The sequence below is a fragment of the Pterocles gutturalis genome, unplaced genomic scaffold, assembly GCF_000699245.1.
Source record: "Pterocles gutturalis isolate BGI_N339 unplaced genomic scaffold, ASM69924v1 scaffold16513, whole genome shotgun sequence".
In the NCBI taxonomy this organism is placed as follows: Eukaryota; Metazoa; Chordata; class Aves; order Pterocliformes; family Pteroclidae; genus Pterocles; species Pterocles gutturalis.
The window spans coordinates 1-18968 of NW_010125882.1; the positions used below are offsets into that span (position 1 = coordinate 1).

The window sequence follows — 18968 nt, forward strand, 5'->3', positions numbered from 1 at the left end:
AGCCATGGCGGAGGCTTGGGCTATGGCAGTTTGGTTTGCAGAAGCCGGGCAGGTCTGCCCGAGACAGGCCCTGCCCAGGGCCACGCCAACTCCCATCTTCTGTGCCCCCTCTTCAATATGTTATTGGCAGAGGTGCCGATTGGCTCAGCCCTGGCCTGGGGTGGGTCCAGCCTGAAGCTGGGGAAACTTCCAGCAGTTTCTCACAGGGGCTGGATCCTTGGTACTCCTTCCCCCACTCCCCTCCCAGTTACTAAACCCTTGGAGCTGGGGGTGGGGGTGAACCCTTAGCAGTCACTTACAGGAGCCACCACTGTAACCCCTCCCTTGCCACCAGCAGAGCTGGAGTCCAGGGAAACCTTTAGCTGCTACTTAACAGGAGCCATTACTGTAGCCCCTCCCTGCTACCAGAGAAACCCACCACACAAAACCATAACAAATTAGAAAACAAAGAAATAGAGGGTATAAGATTCCTGTCTAGAAATATATCAGGAGGAATAAACGCAGGAAAGAAAAAGAGCTATTCTAAGGACAAGACTGGCATAAGAATGCATGGATTTCTGTTGGAGGCTAATAAATTTAGACTGGAAGTTAGGAGACAGTTTCTAACCAGAGTACTGAGGTACTGTAAAAAAAAAACCAGTAGGAACAGTAGTAAGAAAAATAATTAGTTTCAAAATGGAGTTCAATGGTAATATTAAAGAAATTATATTACGTGGTTGTCTGAAATAACAGGGAACTGGATTAAAGAAATCTTTTCTACTTCTGTATTCTTAAGCGTGTCTGAAATCAAAACCAACCCCTGCCATTTTTGTAGCTATTCTTTCAAATAGTAATGGTAAAAGGTTTATTTTTACTGCAGACTTTGAATTTATTATGCAAAATACTCCCTGACTGCCTATTTTCCCTGAAGTTTTAAGATAATTTTTGGCCTAGTTTGCCTGAAGAGAAACTGAGGGCTAACATTCCAAAGTACGCTGTAATTATAAACACTTGTCCTTATTATTGTTCCAAAAACATTGTTAGACAATTAGAATTTGCTTTGCCAAGAAAAATAAGAATCCACTTGCCTAGTCCAGTAAAAAAGAAAATGGAACAATTCGGAGCAAACCCCTCACCATTTCCAAATTTGGCACAGCTTGCAGTTCAGTGGGAAATACAATACATAGCTATGCATCTCATTGGGTAAAGGATAGATGAATTAAAAAAGAAAATATCCAGCTGGAAACAGCCTTAAATATAAACCAACCTGAAAAATACCAATTAAATATAAAGCATCAGCTGTAAGAACTATACTATGTCAAAATACAACTGTAGATTCTATGCTATTGACTTTAAAAAGCTATTGCATCTAATTAAATAGAAATGCAACATTCCAAATTTAATAGTTATTAAGAAAAATCTTACCTCCATCTTTCTATCACTCCCACTTCTCTCTGGAAGGGGATAATGTTCTTCTAGGAATTTACACAGAGCATCCAGGAGGTCTTCCTTATATTCCTTTAGTTTCGACAATTCATTGTTCAGGTAAAGAAATTCTCTAGTAGCCAAACTAATTCTAAAACATAGCAATAGAATATGAGAGTCAATAAAATAATCACCAAGTTCTTCTTACATAAAAAATTTCCGTATTTTCTATTGTTGTAAGTTCAACATATTTTCAGGATATAAACAGAAGGTACCAATATTTTCCATGTTTCAAATAGTGGTTACTGAGTTATTATTTGATCTATTGACCAAAACAAGGAGTATGACTTAAGAATTTATTTACTTATTTGCTCTTGTTGATTTTTAAGTTCTTCAATATAAAAACTCAGCACTGTAGAAATACCTTTGTTTGTAAAGTTGTTCAGCTTGGGTTTTTGTCTCTTCTTCAATTCTAGAAAGAACATCTAGTATTTGCTCCTGTTCATCATGCCACTGCTTTTCTCTTTGAAACATGAAAAGGAGGAAATGGCACAAGAGATGATTAGTTTTCCTGGACAGTAAAAAAAAAAAAAAGTGTGGTAAAAAAGCTTACAGCATTCCTAAATCTAAATTATTGTATTACCTTTTCAGATCTTCTTCCAGTTTTTTATTCTTTGCCTGAACTGCTGACAGCACCATTTGAAGGTAATTGTGTACTTTCTGCAACTACAAAAAAGTAAAAATAAACCTACAATTTGCAGATAGCCCAGTCTTTAGTATCTGTTCTATGCAAGGCTACATCCATAAATCTGGTAAAGAGGGCCAAAATCATCTGTAATTTCTTAAGAAATATGGCTACAGAGCGGCACATACTATTTTTAAATCCAGCTGGGGCTATTTAAAATGTTACTGTCACCAGTCTTATTGAAGCTCTGTAAAACAACATAGTTGATTTTACCTGAAGTAGATCATGGAGCACACATAGGAACTGCTCATCTGATGAAAGACAGAGGAGAAAACATCCACAGCACCATGGCTGCATTGTCCAAATCATTGCAGCTTTTTGCAACAATGAATCTGTGCTAATTACACCAACATAAGATGCATACCACTCAGAAAACAAAGATGCTGCAAAGAAAGACTAATTGCATCCATGAATTAAATGGTCTTCAGTGACATGGACATATGTGGAAGAGGAAAGTGGGAGAAATAAAACTACTGCAGCCAGAAGCTGTATACACTTCTGAAGACAGGGAACAGTGGACTCAGTCTTTCATTAGTGCATTATGTTCTACAAAGCAGTTTTTCTAATAGTTCACGGGTTTTTTAAAATATAAACCTAGGATTTGGATGTATTTTGTTTCCTTCCATACAAACTATGAGAGCTTTTATATTTAGCTCAAAGAAATAAAAATTGTGAAAATATCCTACAGAAGCCTCTGTGCTTTATATATGAAACATCTGAAAAAAACTGGAATTTTCAATAAAATAGGCCACAAATTCAGATATTGGCTCAAACGTGCCATAGCAATACAGTCGAATGAAAGTGTGTAACCAAACAATTTGTTAATAGTGACTCTTAACAGCAGCTGAGTTCCCTGTTTTAAGGGACACTAAAGGGAGGAAAGCTGCTAGGAAGAAGAAAACAAAAAAGTTTATTTTTTTAACCATAGCCATAGGAATATTCTCAGGTCATCTTGCATACCAATGTCCAATCAATATAGTGTAATGGTAGCCCTAACACATTCTTGACTTGCTCTTTCTTCCAAGGCTGGAAGAACACAACAAAATATTTGCAAACTCTAGATCTAAGAATACTGACTCTTCAGCGTAACATCGTAACATAAAATGTTACACGATTTTATATCAAGCATGAAATGCAGTATATAAAAAACTTTTTGTTTAAAAGATCATTCATTACAACTAGGAAATTTTAGTAGTTAGAGTGGAAGATAAACATTAGGACAAAAACAATGCCTGAAGAAACATACACTGTCTTAGCAGCAGTCCATCACAAGAGCAGTCATAGCAAAATGCAGCAATTGCATTTAGTCTTTTTCAACCAAATGTTATTATCTCTTAACAAACAAAAAGACTTACCTCTTCTTTTCCTAATTCTAACAGTACATCTGGATCCGTAGAAATCACTGAAAAATAAAATGAATTGGGTTTTTTTTGCATTGGATGATGTAGACTTTTTATACTGAAAAGCAGCCTGACTAGAGAGCAATTTGTATAGTCTCTAAAAAAAACAGCTTGGCTGTTAGCAGCAGTTTAGCAACATTTTGTATTGTCCTGCTGGGCTAACCTACTGTCAAGTTTCAGCAAATTAAATTAGACTGAAAACATTGCAGTGTTAATGCTCCTGTGTTATTTTTTTATACCTGAACTAGCTTAGGCCCATAATATTGAAATGTGAAGTACAATCATACTTGAAGATAAGCAAGCCTGATTTTTTCAGTGAAAGAATTCCAACAACATTACCAATATAGGCAATCAAATACTTCCAGTCTTCCAATTCCTTGTTAAACAGCCTCCCAAATGCTTGATCAGCATTTTAAAACCTATCGGATTTGAAGAACTTAAAAAGCATGTCACCATCCTTACTGTTCACAAGAGCAGCTACATGTAGGGAGAAGAAGGCCCAACAAGGCCAATATCCTAACTCCAATCCTAAGCAACAGCAGTACTTAAGGGAAAGTATGGTACTATTCAAGGATGTGGTAATGTTTCCCCAGAATGCTTCTGCAAAATGCAGTGATTTATGGCTCATGGATTTTCTGAATAAAAAAACTGAATTGTTGTATTCATTAGCCTTCAGTGGACTCAGTTCCATGTCAACTTGCAGCATCCGCATAAATGTATGACTTTTTAAAAAGCAAAGCATTTGAATCTTTCTATTAACAGGAGAAATAAAAGCTACTCGAACACATTTAAATCTTACTATGACGGGGATATTTTTTGTGCAAGCTTGGGCTCCAAATCGCCATTCTTAACAAACATAATTACTTCAATAAAAGCTTTTCCTTTAACAAAAAGGAAAACCCTTAACCCTCTGATAAAACCATTAAATGTCCTAATACAATACAGTTGATTTCATACATTCATAAAAGTACAGTTTTGGTATTTTTATCTCCACAAATTTTGAGAAGGCTCAGATTAGTAGTTTCAAAAGTAGTGTTTGTTCTGAGGTGAAAATCAGGAGATTGGTGAATGTCCCAGAGGACTGGAAGAAGGCTAACGTCACCCCTATCTACAAGAAGGGCTTAAAGGAGGATCCAGGAAATTATAGGCCCATCAGTCTTACTTCAGTCTCTGGGTAAGTTATGGAATGAATCCTCCTAGAGGCTATCACAAATAAAGCACATGATTGAGAAAAGCCAGCACAGATTCAACAAGGGCAAACTGTGCTTGACAAACCTGATCACCTTCTACAAACAAAGTAACCTGCTTGGTTGATGTGGGTTGAGCAGTAGACTCTGTCTATCTGGTTTTCTCCAAGGCTTTCAATGGGGTTTCCCACAGCCTTCTCCTAGAGAAACTGATGCGTTATGGTCTAGACAAGTGGTCTGTACAGTGGGTTGGGAACTGGCTAACAGGCCACACCCAGAACGTGGTGGTCAGTAGCTCCTTTCCAAACTGGCAGCCTGTCACAAGCAGGGTCCCCCAGGCATCAATACTGGGCTCAACGCTGTTGAATATCTTCATAAGTCATCTGGATGATGGGATCAAGTGTACCCTGATGAAGTTTGCTGACGATACCAAACTGAGTGGGGAAGTGGACATTTTGGAAGAAAGAGCCACCCTGTAGGAAGACCTGGATAGGCTGGAAGAGTGGGCTAACAAGAACCTTATGAAGTCCAACAAGGACAAGTGTAAGGTCTTGCACCTGAGAAAACATAATCCACGAGTGCAGCACAGGCTGGGAACTACCTGGCTGTGGAGCAGCTCTGAAGAAAGGGACCTGGGGGTCCTGGTGGACAAGCTCAGTATGAGTGAAGTGTGTGCTGCTGTGGCAAAGAAAGACACCAGGATGCTGGGTTGCATCAACAAGGGCATTGCCAGCAGAGATAAAGTTGTCATTATCTTACTCTATTCAGCACTTGTCAGGCTGAATACTTGTTACCTGGAACACTGTGTTCAGTGTCCATCCCTGCTGTGCAAAAAAGATGTGACAGGCTGGAGAGGGTCCAGAGAAGGGCCACAAAGGTGACAAAAGGACTGGAAAGCCTGCCATATGAGGACAGGCCAAGAGAACTGGGTTTGTTCAGCCTTGAGAGACGAGGGCTTAGAGCAGACCTTATCACCATGATCCAGTATTTAAAGGGTGGCTACAAAGATGGAGACTCCCTTTTTTCAAGGAATCACATGGTAAAGAGGAGGGGTAGTGGATACAAGTTACTCCTGAGGTGATTCTGATTGGATACAAGAGGAAAATTTTTCACAATGAGAAAAATCAGCCATTGGAACAATCTTCCCAGGGAAGGGGGGGGATTTCCCAACATCAGAAACTTAACATTTGGCTGGACCACGTACTGGGCCCTTGTGTTGCCTTTTGGCTAGGACAGAGTTAATTTTCTTCATTGTAGCTAGTATAGGGCTAACTTTTGGATTTCTGCTGGCAACAGTGTTGATAACATAGGGATGTTTTTATTATTGCTGAGCGGTGCTTACACAGAGTCAAGGACTTTTCTGCTCCTCACACCACCCCACCAGCAAGTAGCCTGGGAGTGTGCAAGAAGCTGAGAGGGGATGAAGCCAGGACAGCTGACCCCAGCTGCCCAGAGGGATATTCCATGCCATATGATGTCATGAAAGGGAAGATGTTCAGAGTTGTGGTGTTTCTCTTCCCAGGTAATCGTTGTGTGTGATGGAGCCCTGCTTTCCTGGAGATGGCTGAACGCCTGCCTGCCAATGGGAAGTAGTGAATGCATTCCTTGTTTTGCCTTGCATGTGCACACAGCTTTTGCTTTATTTATTAAACTATGTTTATCTCAACCCCTGAGTTTTCTCACTTTTACTCTTCTGATTCTCCCACCCATGCCACTGGGGGCAACTGAGCAAGTGGCTGGGTGGTGCTCAGCTGATGGCTAGGGTTAAACCACAACAGCCATTTTGTCTACACTGTGCTTTTGTCAAGAAAGGTTAGACCAGATGATCCTTGAGGCCCCTTCCAAGCTGGTGTTCTAAGCTTCTATGAAAACTACTGAATTCAAAATGCATTAAATTCCATCACAATAAAATCCCTTTTACTTAAATTACTGTCTCTAAACCATGACATAAAATTTGAGTAGAATGCTTACAAATTAAGTTTCTATTTAAGAGCTGCGGGAGGCAGCAGTCTGTGCTATTATTAGAGCAAGATTTCCCTAATGACATGAATATCCTTCATACACATCATAAAATTCACTGTGGCGCTTTTATTCACATTCACTGGCACGTTTGAAGAAACCCATACAACTCTTGCTCCCGCCACAAATCATGTGCATTCCCCCCCCGCCCCGATTATTGTCAGTCCTCACTATCAATTTCTACTATTGATTTCTAACACTTCATTTTTAGACACCTAATCCTGCATATGTTCTTCCCATTCACTATTCATATTGTGTATCAGAATAGAAGGCCACATCCTCCTAGGAAAGAAGTTACTGACCCAAATTTAGTGAAGGAACAGTGCAGATCTAAGACAGAGACAACACATTTGTGGCAGCTGCTACTGTAAAAAATACAGGTTGCTCTATCTACTACCAGTTAAAGCTTTTTCAGTTATAAATCACTACATTTGCAAAAATCAAATGTCAAATAAATTGCCTAGTGATACATAGTACAATTACGAAGCAAAATACTAACAGATGTTAGGAATGTAAAAGCAAGTACTATGCACAAGTTTATACAGAAACTCCTATTAAAACAAGAGTAGTTTAGCAGAATATCAATATTTTACAAAGAAAAACAGAAATTAGGCAGAGACCAAAACTGTTTTATATGGTTTAAAATATGGTTGCTTCCACCTTCTTATTTTGCAAAGGTAAAAGTTAAATTCTATTTTTATGAGCCAAATGCTTGTTAAAAAGTTTTAATTCAGCTGATTTAGCAGCTCTAGAGCTATGTAAATAGTACCAGAAATTGAGAAAGAACAAGAGACAGAAGTAAAAGCTTTGCAAAAATAAAATCTGTGTTGTGGATTCAAGTCTCTTTGCCAATATTGTGCCCAAAGAAATGCAGACCTGCCAATTTATAACCTGTGAAAATAAGGTTTAAAATTGAAATGCTGACAGGCCCTCATTTACAAGAAATGAGCTGGTCATTACTAAAAGCAGAAACCAAAGTAACAAGACAGCCTGATATTCACGCTCTATCAGTAAATTGTATAAAATGAGTATTTCTGCTATTCCTATTTAGATCAATTCAGACAATGTATTCAATTAAGTAATTCCTCCTTCAAAACAAAGAGCAGGTAGAAAGGAACGAAGACAGAGAGAAGATGTAACCACAGTAGACTCTTCATTTTCATACAAGCCCTGTAACTCTCTTCAAATTCTTAGCAGCAACTTCTTCTTTCTTCCGTCAGAAAGGTAGACAAAAAGGCAAAGCTTTGGCTGCAAAACACCATTTGCATTATAATATGCATAGATCATTTATCTAGTATGAAATGAAGATTTCCAATAATAAATTTTATCACTTGGGAACAAGTAAGAATGGTTGAACAAAGCAAGTCAGCAAGCCAAAAAAAATAGTTCAAGCCCCAATAATATTTTTAAGCAAATAGCTTGAAGTTTAAACTAATTACGTATTTTAGTAAGGAAACCTTACATCTCCAGGTTTTTTACCCAGACAAAAAAAATGGAAGTGCTTTCAATTCATTTGCTTTAAGCCAGCAACTTATTCATGAGCAGCAGCCAAGAACCTGTATTTCCCAAATTCATTCAATGTCATGCTTTTGGTCTACATACCTCTAAGAAGCATTTGAGGTTGAGACAGGCTTACAAAGCACATGAAGTCTGAATTTATTCTAATAGAGCAACAATATCTATTTATAAGAAAGAATACATTTTTTTAGCCCCTATTACTTGATCACAATATACAGCAAGTACAACAACTTTGAAAGAAGCTGGACAAGTTACTTTAATGTTCATCTGAAAATGCGCTGCAATTTGGCCAAATGATAAAATATTGGAAATCACCATTTGTTATCTAAAACACATTCCTATAATTTTGTAAACACCAAAAAACCCCAAGCTTCCTCTAGCATAAAAATATTAAAATGAGTCAATGTATTCATTTAAAGATTAACTAATAAGTTTCACTGGGTTGAAAGGTGCTAATGGATCCTTGACAGGAGAGATAACAGTGAGTGCTACCAGAATACTAATGATAGCATAGTGTAAGCTGCTTTAGGAGTCTCAAAATGGGACATCTGAAAAAACAGATTACTCACAATTAGATTCTGGATGGTTTTATTTTCAGTGTCTGGCCACATCAGCTTTCCAACAGAGTTAAATCAGTCTGCACTGATGCTTATGTACAAAAATAATTTTGAAGAACTGAGGAATTTACACCTTTTGACTGATAATGCCTCACAATTATAAGAGAGACATGTGTTTCAGTGGTTTGTGATTCTCAGGATCAATAAGCGATCTGGATTCCTGTGTTGTTAAAAAAACCTGAAGTGTCTTTTACTACCTTACTACCTTTTCTTGACCTGAAATCTCCTACACCTGTTAAATCCAAGCTAGATACTTTATTACAGTGTAATGGGCTTACCACTAAAGGTTTGCTTCAAAGTTTCAGATAGTACATAGTATTACAACACAATTTCGTGAAACAGTAATAAAAAAAAGAGGACGTATGGTTAAAAATATGTCTGGGTAAATTATTATTAGTTTATTAGCAATACTTGCAAATACAAAAACACACATCAACTTCTTAAAAGACAAAATGAACACATTCTTTGCCAAAGTAGTTCTGTGCTAAAAAGGAAATATAGATTAAATATGGTGTCCTGGGTTCGGCTGGGATAGGGTTAATTTTCACAAGAAGCTGGGAGAAGGGCACAGCCAGAGCCGCTGACAGGGGTAGTAGGTAGTTTCAGCTTGGAAATGACTGAGCATGGGTTCCGGGTGGTGAGCAACTGTCTTGTGTATCATGAGATATCCATATAGATAAACAGATATCTATCTATGTGAACCCAGGACAGATGGAGAAGAAATGATCACAGAAAGGAGAAGCCTGAAGGAGAGTAACAGCATAATGAACTTCTGTTATTTTGTTAGGAGATTTGCTAACAGTTATTTTTCCATTTAACTGACTGATGAATGGTAGTATGAATCATGCACTTATTTGTCCAGAATAATAAGATCGAGTTATAGTAGAACTCACTTTGCATGCTAAGTTCATTTAGAACTGAAGTGTAAAAAGAATATAGAAACTAAACATAGATGCTGTGGGAAGTATTTATTGTAGTTTTTGTACAAAAATACTATCAGCAGACATTCAATATATACATAGGTTAAGATGCTTAGATAAAGAGACTTTGCAAAAGTTTATGTTAGCATACTTTACATGGAAGCAGTTACTTACCTTCAGGACTTTTTTGCCATTGTTTACATTCCACTGCTAAAGCTTTCATTCGTGTCACTAAGAAGTGAAGCTGTATAATAAGAAAAGAAGCATCTCTTGAAGTGTGTTGAGTTGCATTGGAGTAAATGAGATAGAACGGGATAGAAATTCAGTTATTAATTTATACAGCAGAAAACAGAGGAATATCTATTATAATAGAGCCCTTATTCCTTCAAAAGATTTAAAAAGCTACTTGCAGGGATCAAGAAACATTTTTATTCTTTTTTTAAAAGGGGGAAGTCAGAAGTAGTCAGAGTTGGTATTTCCCCCCTAATTTCCTCTGTGGTATCAGATAATGACCACAACTGAAGATGAGCCATTAGAACCCATGACAATACTTCACATTCCCACTCCTCCTTAGATTCGTGGTTGATACACATTTCAAGTTAAATGGACTGCGCTTGATATGTGCTATGACTAAACAAAAGACTGGCTTCCAAAAAAGCAGTAGATAAATACACCTTCTATCAAAACCTTAACTGAGGACTCAACAAAAAATGCTTTATAATTACTGCTCAAGCTTACTGTAATCACTAAAAATATAGGAGCAATAAGAAAAAACACCAGTTCAGAAAAGCTTAATGAAAACCTGCAAACTAAACAACCACAGATTTTTTAAAAATGAACTTACTTTAATATCTTACTATGTTCTGGAGAAAGAATATATTCATTATTAGTATTCCACTTCCTGAAACTGAGGACTAAACCTATTATCTTTCTTCAAACACATTGTAAATTACATATAGACAAAATATTACAAGTAATCGATAATAAATCAAGCATATAGAATAGAATAGAATCATTAAGGTTGGAAAAGACCTCAAGGATCATCAAGTCCAACCCACCACCACCTAACTCACTAAACCATGTCCCTAAGCACCATATCTACACGTTTCTTGAACACCTCCAGGGATGGTGACTCCACCACTTCCCTGGGCAGCCTGTTCCAATGCCTGATCTCTCTTTGAGTGAAGAAATTTTTTCTAATATCTAGCCTAAACCTCAACTGGTGCAACTTGAGGACATACATTTAATTACAAAAGGTACTGCTGATATGCTCAAGCATTCCATAGAAAGCACTGAAGACTGCATTTGGCTTTTCATCAACTAAAAAGAAAATATGCTAAGACTCACCAGCCAAGTTCTTATAATAAAAATACAAAGAATTGACAACTTAAGTTTAGAGTTTCACCACTCAAAAGAACTTTATAAAACGCATCTTCTAAAGACAACCTTCTAAAAATACAGGAAAATAAAACAAATCCAAAACAAAAGAAATAATCACCATCCAAACATTTCTCATTTTCTAGATCAGGTGGTGCCACCTCTTTTGTAATAGAGGACTATTTGTGACAATACCATCAGCTCATTCTTTATTCCTTTATACTTGAGAAAAAAGGCTGTACAAAATGTTCTGGATACTTCAGTAACTGGACAAAAAACTCTGAAATAAACTAACACTGCTGTTCAGCAACCTTAAATCAAGGACCGTCTTTTTAACAGTCAAATACATACAGCAAGTATGTACATCAGATGTCGCTCTCTCATGCTCTGTATACATTCCTAGCAAAATATTCTGCTCAATAAGTAATGCATTAGCTCATAGACCAGAATCAGCCCCCAAACTTACAGGATCAAACCACAGAGAGTAAATTGCAAGATTACAGTCTTGAGGTGATTAAGGAATGAAACATTAGTGACAAGGTCAACAGCAAGGAAAAAAACATAGCTTCTTTGCCAGCTACAATGAAAGCAGAATAGAATAGGTCCAATTGGAAGGGACCTACAAGAATCATCTAGTCCAACCACCTGACCAATTCAGGGCTGAAAAAAAATAGTTAAAGCATGTTATTGAGAGGATTGTTCAAATGCCTCTTCAACACTGACAGGTTTGGGGTATCCACCACCTCTCTAGGAAGCCTGTTCCAGTGTTTGACCACCCTCTCGGTAAAGAAATGTTTCCTAATGTGAAGTCTTAACCTCCCCTGGCACAGCTTTGAACCATTCCCATGTGTCCTATCACTGGATACCAAGGAGAAAAGCTCAGCACCTCCCTCTCCACTTCCCCTCAGGAAGGTATAGAGGGCAATGAGGTTGCCCCTCAGCCTCCTTTTCTCCAAACTCGACAAACCCAGTGTCCTCAGCCTCTCCTCATAGGACATGCCTTCCTGCTGTTTCACCAGCTTTGTTGCCCTCCTCTGGATGCATTCAAGGACCTTCAGATCCACCTTAAATTGTGGGGCCTAGAATTTCCCACAGTACTCAAGGTGAGGCCACACCAGCACTGAATACAGCAGGATAATCACCTCTTTTGGCCAGCTGGTTGTACAGTGTTTGATGCACCCCAGGATCTGAGTTGCCCTCTGGGCTGCCAGGGCGCAGTGCTGGCTCACACTGAGCTTAGTGACAAACCAGCACCCCCAGATCCCTTTCTGCAGGGCTGCTCTCCAGCCGCTCCTCTCCTAGTTTATACTTGTGCCCAGCATTACTCTGTCCCGACTGCAGAATTTGGTGTTTGTTCTTTTTACATGTCATGCCATTGATGATGATTGCCCAATGTTACAACCTATCTACGTGGCTCTGCAAGGCCTCCTGTCCCTCAAGAGTCAGCAGCACCTCCCAATTTGGTATCATCAGCAAACTTGATAATGGTGCATTCAACTCCTGCATCCAGATCATTGATAAATACATTGAACAGAACTGGCCCTAGAATTGAGCCCCATTTCTGTGACCAGTCGCCAGCCAGATGTAGCTCCATTCACTACAACCCTTTGAGTTCTGCCCTCAGCCTGTTATTCACCCAGTGCACCATGAACCCGCTCATCCTACAGTTGGACAACTTGTCTAGAAGGATGCTGTGAGGGACAGTATCAAAAGCCTCACTAAAATCCATATGAACAACCACTGCCTTTCCCTTCATCCACTAGGCAGGTGAGCTTATCATAGAAGGATATCAAACTAGTTAAACAAGACTTTCCCTTTGTGAACCCATGTTGACTGTGCCTGCTGATTGGATTATTCTTTAAATGTATTTCAATGGCACCCAATGTTATCTTCTCCAGAATTTTTCCAGGTATGGTCATTAGACTAGCAGGTCTGTCATTTCCTAGGTCCATGTAAGTGCCTATGTTAGGTTGCAATAAGATCCCATGAAAGCTGGTGACAGAGGACAACATGACCTTTTCCTCTCCTCCTTATTCTCTATCATGAAGTGTAATCTTAATTTAATCTTTACTTTTGCAACTCCATTTAACCATTGTCTTGCTATGACAGTTTTCAAGAAAAGCGTATCTCAAAAGTTTAAGTATTAATTACACAGGTATGATGTGCTTCAGTAAAGCTGCAAAGAAACACAAAAACCCCAATCTACACCCAATTAAAATTATACAAACTTCATTTCTACTTATAGAATTTCACCTAGAGTCCTAAAAGGAGAAAAACATCGTATTTCATGCATTTGAACATGCATCTTGATTTCTTTATTCTGATTAAATACCAGTTTAGAACATAGTTTATTTCTAGCAAGAGATTAATGTCAGTAATTACATAGTAATTAAACAGCTGAATGTATTCAACAGATACATCTCTGAAGAAAAGTGCTCTTTTTGTCAATTATTCAGTCAAGATATTGAATTATCCATCTAAATACTCTAAATCACGCGAGATGGAGATTTATAAGGCCTACATATTTCACCCAAGCAGTCCAATGTGTAACTATTTATACTTTCCAAATTTGGGGTCCTCATATAAATTCTATTTTAAAGGTTCCTATTTAGAATTTCCAAACAAGTAAGCATTGCCTTTTTCCACGTTCTGCAAAATTTGAGGGATACAGGAGCTCACGTTCATGCACTCAGCACCACTCAGTTCACTTGTAATTCAAGCACATCAGTTTCGTAACAACAGACACAAATGGGGAACAACTGTAAGTTGCAAATACAAAGTTAGAGTAAAACTAAAGGGATCCATATACAGTTTCACAAATTACATATACACTGATTAGGAAATAGTCCAAATGGATATTGAAGTTATGTACCTGTCCTGGTTTCAGCTAGGACATTTAACTTTCTTCAGAGTAGCTAGTAAGAGGCTATGCTTTGGATTTGTGCTGAGAAGAATGTGGATAACATACTGATGTTTTTAGTTGTTGACAAGCAATGTTTACATTTAACCAAGGACTTTTCAACTTCTTTGCTAGTGTGCAGGTGCACAAGAAGCATTTTGCTGTCTATGTTAGTTATTTATCTGTTGCATGGCAGGACTGCATGTAACCTTTTTGCTATACATAAATGCAACTTCTCAGTATTTGCTAGACACATACTTTACAATAAAGCTCCAAAGTTAATAAGAGTAAAGCTGTCAGCTTTAGAGAGTAAGTGAAGATAACTTAGTTTCCTTATTTTGGAAACATACCATATCTGTACAGAAAACTAAATATTTCGCATAGAATAAAGTACTGTCTTACCTTGGCATCTGATTTTGGCGGTGTTTCCATTCTTAGAAGCATTAGCTTGCTCTGACACTTGGTAGAAAAACAAACAAAACAAACAATGTTTACTTACTCTTCCCTTTCATAAGAAAGAAACATGATGCTTAGAAATTCCAACAAAAGTTGTTTAATCCAGGAAAAAAAAAGAGTTTTGGCTTGGCTTCTACCACATCCCTCAGAGCCTCACCCAGAACAGCAACTTCAGAAATATGTTGAAAACATACCACAGTAAAAAAGTAGAACTTCACTTAATTGAAAAGTAGAAAAGTAGGAGCTAAAAAAAGGTGTACAATTCGAGAAAAAAGACAAGTTATGAGGGAAAAGCTGATACGGGGAAAGACACTGAACAGATGAAGAACATGACAAACTGGGAAGAAAGAGTCATGGACAAGGCTGAATAGAGAAGCTGCTGAGAAGTTAACACACTTGTTGCTAACATCCAGGGTCTCCAAACAGAACAATCACATTCAAATACATATTTTTAGTTTAACTGATTTAGGGCAATATCACGGTACACTTCAAAAATGGTCTGATTTTTAGAATTGCAATACATCAGCTCCCATGACTGCCATGGGATGCATATCAAGTCTGAAATCCAGGCCATAAAAAGTATCCAAGGATTAAGCAGGAGAAATGGCCTAAACACTTTCTTGTTTTATAACTGTCAGCAATTTAACCCACCCCATGACAGAGCAGGATGTATTCTACTACGCAGTAAAACTACTTTGGAAACCTTGCTGTTAATGTTTTAGAATCAAAACACAATATAGGATTTCTCCAATAAAAACTGCTAATGCTGATACACAATCATTGAAACATTACATCATAAACCATATAATGTAGGAGCTAATTCAATGACTCTTTAAACTTTTAGCTGAAAGATACGTACATCGAGGATGCAACAATCAAAGTAATAAAAATCCTGCTGTTTTTATCAACTTCCCAAAATAACACACATTGCCATTTCCTGTAGTGTTTTGGGGATGATGGGAAAGAGATACAAGATATCAAAGATTTTCAATTAAATTCAAAATAACAAACATTCTGATATCCCTTCTACTTTGAAATTTTCAAAGAAAGTTCACATCCTCTGAAGTGGTGCCAAATGAAATTTCTGTTGGTAACTTACTACAGTATATCAGAAACCTAAATACAGGATTCCCTGCCACTCGTTCAATACTAATATGTTTAAATGTAACAACAAATAAAAATCACATTTATTTTTTTAAATCTAATTCTGTAAAGTTTTGCACTGTTGATTGTCTATAATTTGTTCAACTTTAAGTTTGGAAGTGCTTTTACTTCAGTTTCTGATACTTTTAATGCTTTGAATCTACAGAGTAGAACTCAAGCAAACAGCATATAAATAACAAAAAATTGAGTGAAGCAATTAAGACAGTCAAAATATAATGCAGAACATGAGTTTTCATCAGACTCAGAAGAATCTTCTAGGATGTACAGCATTTCCACAGACCTGCTATAAGTTTATCTTCCTGGGATTCCTATAAATAAAACCAAATCACTCTAAAATGTTATTATTAGCATATTGGACCATATATTGAGAGATATATATTTTGTTCTTGAGGATGTAACTGTCAGTTTGCAGGAGCATATGTTAACATAATCATTCTTCTAAGCCTCTTTCTCATCCCATTCCATCTGTCCTTTAGGATACAAAATACTTGCGAACAGTAGTTGAATCCCATCTTCCATGAGGTTGAAGAGAGAAGGATCTCAAGTCTCAGTGTGCTGGTACTACCAGAACACAAGCAAGTTGTTTAATTTTCCCTAGTTTTAACATATACTCCCATTCTATTTAACTACATTGTAACATCAGCACACTGTAAACAAAGTCTAATACTGCAAGGCATTCTTCACCCCTGCCACCACTTCTACCTTTGGCCCTTTTGAAGATCTTCCACTACCTCCACCCCCTGCTTTTTTTTTTTTCCTTGTGTTGTTGTGCTGATTTCTTTGGAGAGGGTGAGGCAAGCATGCAGTGAAAGATGGGGATATGAACAAAAAAATGCTGAGGAAAGTTTACAATGAAACTATTCTAACATTTGTGATTTGCATACCTCTTCCATCTGCTTCCAAATACTCTCACACTCATAGAAGAGTTTTTCCTTGTCATTTTCAGGACAAGCCAAGTCCTCAGTGATTTCTGGTAAGCATCGAAACTATTAAGAAGCAAATAGAATAGTTATCATGTAGACCTACAATAATTATTAACAGATTACTAAATCATACCTGCTACTTTAGGCAAAAATCCCTTTGAATCTAAAGCTTTCAGTTAGCTCTCCTATATTTCTAGACAGCACTCAATCATTCAGTATAACCCAGCTAACCATACTACTATAACAAAATTTGAAGGCCCTAGATTTTTTTTTTAAATTGAATCACAAAGCCCTAAATTTTTTAAACTGCTTTGATTATACACAATAGCTTTTTTTTATTTTCTGACAACTTCAATAAAGAAACAATGAGAGAATAGGTATACATCTACAAAGCCATGCTTTTCTTCCATATATCTGCAAAGCTCTTAAGCACAGTTACTGCTACTCTGTCTTCTAATAAGTGTCCCAATCTATTTCTCCTTATGATAATTTTTATTTGTTAATCAAAGACACTGAAGTCAAGTGTCCTGGAGGTTACAAGAAAAACAAACAACAAAAAAACTTGAAATATATGCAGGTGACCAAGTAAAGAGGGCACCAGACAGCCAAGACAAAAATCATCACAAGTTAAATTAAAAAGTTTGAGAAACTGCTGGATCAAGTAGAAACATACAAATTCAGAAATATAATCCTAGTTAATCTATAAAGAAATACATAAATGACAACAGCAATTAACAGGGGGAAAAAAAAGAAGGGCCAAAATGGCACTCAAAGGGATTTTTTTTTAAGCTAAAACAACCCAGAGCAATTTCCTAACTGTACAAGATGCAGGAAGCCTTTAAAAATACTTAAATGGATCACTAAGCCCACCAAATAGGTAGAGATTACAAGGAGACATTAAAAAAGATAAACATCTGAAGAAGAAAAACACATCTCTGCTTTCTTAATGATGCATAAATTCCTAAGTCAACACTTTGTTCCTTTTCAGAACAAAAATGAGGCATCAGAGAAAAATATGTTGAACAAATAAATAATTTAAAAGCAGTGAAATATTCAACTGCTCCTTCTGAAGCATGCCATAATAGAGTGGCTAAGAAATAATATCAGAATGCCTCAGTGAACACTGGAAGTATTGTAGAGAACTGAGTGGTAGTAATACTTCTACTAAACCTTCCTGGCAAATTTGCTGCATCAATAATTAAAAACAGAGCGCTAGAAAGTCTGGATTGCCATGATCTGATAAAGTCTAACAAGCACAGTTTTTGCAAAGGAAAATCATTATCTTCTTAAGAGTCTTGGAATGTCTCCATAACATAAAAGAGAACTAGTTCACATTATTTATTTAAGACTTCTGAAATGCCTCCAGCAAAGTCTCCCACAGAAGGCTAATAAAGAAACTAAGCAGTCCTGAGATGCAATGTACTTTTCTCAGACCAAGAAGTGTCTAGGACACAAACAAACAAACAAAAGAAGCCTGAGCACATTAATTTTCATCACGGCCAAAAGGCTCAGCATCAGAGCTAAGAAGGCCTGAATAGGAAAAAAACAAAGGGAAAAAAAATAAAAGATATAACCTTAGGAAATTTGAAAGGCGTCTCAGGGTGGAATAAGGAGTCCCATCTCCCTGTGTCCCCCTGCAATAATATGACCCATCAACATGAAAACATTATATGAAATAAATGTCTGAGTACGTAGCCCCCCCCCAAAAATTGAAATTATTATAGTGATTTTATTACTGTGAACCTTCAAAATTTCCATGATTGATTTTACACAAAGTTTGAAAAAATAGATATTATGAAGAGATATTACAGGCCTCTGTAGCACAAGCCAAACTGACCTGTGGTCCCTAGTACTGTGCTGTTAATTACCTTATAAGGTATACACATCAAAGTGTCACATTAAGATGTTTTTCCTTGTAGCTTGCAGTTTTCCTTATTTCTGTATGGTAAAGTTAGGTTTCTATTTGTACACCATATTTGAAAACTGAGGACTCTTTTTTTGAAGTCTCTAAAATTAATGCATTCCACTTTCAACATGTTATTCCTTCTCACCTCACCTTAAAGCTATATAATTAGGTAAAAAATACACGCAGGGACAAGCGTGCACTGTAGGCTCTATGGTGGCCAAGTAACTAGGCAAGCTTTATGGGAGATGTTTCATGTCAACAAATACAAAGCGACCAACTACTGAAAGAATTTCAGAGGCAAGAATGGTAAGCCCTGGGAAAAGTGATAGAGAAGAAAAAAAAGAAAACCGGGAGTTCACCTTAGCAAGAAAAAGAATACAAGCAGGATGCAAGTAACACGACAAGAGCTCCAGTTCTCCCGAACATAAACCCA

The 18968-nt window shown here is 37.3% G+C and overlaps 1 protein-coding gene across 1 annotated transcript; it reads right to left on the reverse strand.

The window, feature by feature from the left end:
* Nucleotides 1–1404: 1404 nt before the first annotated feature.
* On the reverse strand, nucleotides 1405–16692 carry CENPK (centromere protein K; the record flags this gene model as incomplete). The annotated part of the gene is made up of 7 exons (XM_010078763.1): nucleotides 1405–1537; nucleotides 1829–1927; nucleotides 2048–2130; nucleotides 3505–3551; nucleotides 9985–10054; nucleotides 14489–14545; nucleotides 16591–16692. Coding segments are annotated over 7 exons (591 nt in total), but the record flags the coding sequence as incomplete, so codon positions are not given.
* Between the last annotated feature and the right edge of the window lie 2276 nt (nucleotides 16693–18968).